General features: G+C 56.7%; 1 protein-coding gene across 1 annotated transcript in view; it reads left to right on the plus strand.

Annotated features, from left to right (window-relative positions):
• Nucleotides 1-879: 879 nt before the first annotated feature.
• The window catches only part of KLK7 (kallikrein related peptidase 7), a 6,890-nt gene continuing 5,219 nt past the window's right edge, over nucleotides 880-2,550 (plus strand). Inside the window, exons 1-3 of the mRNA XM_017876491.1 lie at nucleotides 880-947; nucleotides 1,503-1,633; nucleotides 2,045-2,192. Of these exons, the coding sequence (XP_017731980.1) occupies nucleotides 1,561-1,633; nucleotides 2,045-2,192 (221 nt within the window). The 5' untranslated portion in view covers nucleotides 880-947; nucleotides 1,503-1,560. The remainder of the gene's footprint in view (nucleotides 948-1,502; nucleotides 1,634-2,044; nucleotides 2,193-2,550) is intronic.

Below are 2,550 nucleotides of genomic sequence, written 5' to 3' on the forward strand. Positions count from 1 at the left end.
ATCCCAGCTACTCGGGAGGCTGAGGCAGAAGAATCACTTGAACCCAGGAGACAGAGGTTGCCGAAATCATACCACAGCACTCCAGCCTGGCGATAGAGACTCCGTCCAAAAAAAAGAAAGAGAAGGAAGGAAGGAAGGGAGGGAGGGAGGGAGGGAGGGAAAGAAAGCGAGAGAAAGAAAGAAAGAAAAGAAAGAAAGAAAGAAAGAAAGAAAGAAAGAAAGAAAGAAAGAAAGAAAGAAAGAAAGAAAGAAGGAAGGAAGGAAGGAAGGAAGGAAGGAAGGGGAAGAAAGAAAGAAAGAAAGAAAGAAAGAAAGAAAGAAAGAAAAGAAAAGAAAGAAAGAAAGAAAGAAAGAAAGAAAGAAAGAAAGAAAGAAAGAAAGAAAGAAAGAAAGAAAGAAAGAAAGAGAAAGAAAGAAGGAAAGAAAGAGAAAGAGGAAGAAAGGAAGGAAGAGAAAGAAAGAGAGAGAGAAAGAAAGAAAGAGAGAGAGAGAGAGAGAATCCAATCACTCGGGACGCTGAGACAGGAGAGGCCCCAAAGAAGGACCGAGCCAAAGCCTATTCCCTGAGCTCAGCCCGTCCTTGAATCCCGCCCCTGCCCCTCAGACCCAGCGCACCGGGTCCCTCCCCTGAGAGCAGCCAGGAGGGACTGTGGGACCGGAACGTGCGGGGGCGCAGGAGCTGGGCACCGCCCGTCCTTCGGAGGGAGGGTGGAGAGAGAGTGCAGTGGTGCCAATTGCTCTCGCTGCGTCAGGGGTTCCAGATAGCCAGAACTGCAAAAGCAGTCGGGGGCGTCCCAGAGTCAGCTCTGCCTGCACCCCAGGGCACTGGGGCCGGGCGTGGGGCGGAGGGTGGTATAAGAGGACTGCCCAGCAGAGGGCTGGGGATCTTGGAGCCCAGCTGTGTGCCAGCTCAAGTCCGAACTTGGATCACATCAGATCCTCTGGAGGTGAGAAGAGGCTTCATCAAGGGTGTACCTGTAGGGGAGGGGGCGATGCTGGCTCCCAGCCTGACTCTGCTCCCAAGAGGCAGGGCCTGCAGCCTGGACTCCTGGTCCTGAGCAGTGAGGGCCTGGAAGTCTGCAATTTGGGGCCTCTTAGGGAAAAAGGAACTAGGGACTCAGAAGTTTGGGTTCCATAGGGAGGGGCAAGATCGGAGCCTAGATTCCTGGCTCTCTAGGAGTCTGTAGAACAGGACTTTTGGGTCTGAGGGAGGAGGGGCTGGGGGCCTGGACTCCTGGGTCTGAGGGAGGAGGGGCTGGGGGCCTGGACTCCTGGGTCTGAGGGAGTAGGGCGATGAGGCTCTGGACCCCTGGGTCTGAGGGAGGAGGGTGCAAGAGTCTGGACTCCTGGGTATGAGGGAGGAGGAGGTTAAGGGTCTGGACTTCTGAGTGTGAGGAAGGAGAGGCCAGAAAAATTTCTGGGTCTGAGGGAGGAGGGGCTAAGGCCTGGACCCCTGGGTCTGAGGGAGGAGGGGCTGGGCCTGAATGCCTTCTCCTTCTCAGCTCCAGCAGGAGAGGCCCTTCCTGGCCTTGCAGCCCCTGAGCGGCTCAGCAGGGCACCATGGCAGGATCCCTTCTCCTGCCCCTGCAGATCCTACTGCTATCATTAGCCCTGGGAACTGCCGGAGAAGAAGGTGAAAGCTGGACTGGGAAGCCTGACCTCACCTCGGGGCCCCCACTGACCCTCTCCAAGGAGTCCCTGAGTCAGAACCCCTCCCTCCTCAAACAGCTTCCATCCTGGGAGGACCAGACTGTCGGCTGAAGCCCCCGCTCTTCCTGCTTTTGCTGCCTCAGGGGTCTCTGTCCCCTCCAGGCCCTGCCTCCTGCGCTCAGTGTCTCTCTGTGGTTCCCCCAATGAGATGCACCTCCTGGGTTTCTGAGTGGGCTCCTTCTGTCTGTCTCTATCCCTGTCTCTTGCTTTCTCTGTATTTCTCCACGCATTTCCGTCTGTCTCTCTCCATCTCTGACTCCGGGAATCCCTGAGGTGCAGCTGCAGCCTTCCCCTGAGGCTGGCTACCCACATGCTCCTCCATGTCTCCATCCAGCCCAGGGTGACAAGATTATTGATGGTACCCCATGTGCAAGAGGCTCCCACCCATGGCAGGTGGCCCTGCTCAGTGGCAATCAGCTGCACTGCGGAGGCGTCCTGGTCAATGAGCGCTGGGTGCTGACTGCCGCCCACTGCAAGATGAAGTAGGTGACGCCCAAGGCTCTGCTGGAGGTGCGCCAGCATCTCCAACTCCCTATGGAGAGGTGGCGGGGGCGGCTGTCTTTCTGTGCCTACGGCTCTATCCTCCTCTCTGTGGGTCTCTGACCCCCTCTCCCTGGATCTCTGTCCTCCTCTCTCCCTGGCTTTCTGTCTCCCTCTCTCTGAGTCTCTGTCCCCATCTCTCTCTGAGTCTCTGTCCCCCTCTCTCTGAGTCTCTGTCCCCATCTCTCTCTGAGTCTCTGTCCCCCTCTCTCTCTGGGTCTCTGTCCCTCTCTCTCTCTGAGTCTCTGTCTCCCTATCTTTCTGGGTCTCTGTCCCTCTCTCTCTCTGAGTCTCTGTCCC

The sequence above is a fragment of the Rhinopithecus bieti genome, unplaced genomic scaffold, assembly GCF_001698545.2.
Source record: "Rhinopithecus bieti isolate Rb0 unplaced genomic scaffold, ASM169854v2 scaffold_10264, whole genome shotgun sequence".
NCBI lineage: Eukaryota > Metazoa > Chordata > Mammalia > Primates > Cercopithecidae > Rhinopithecus > Rhinopithecus bieti.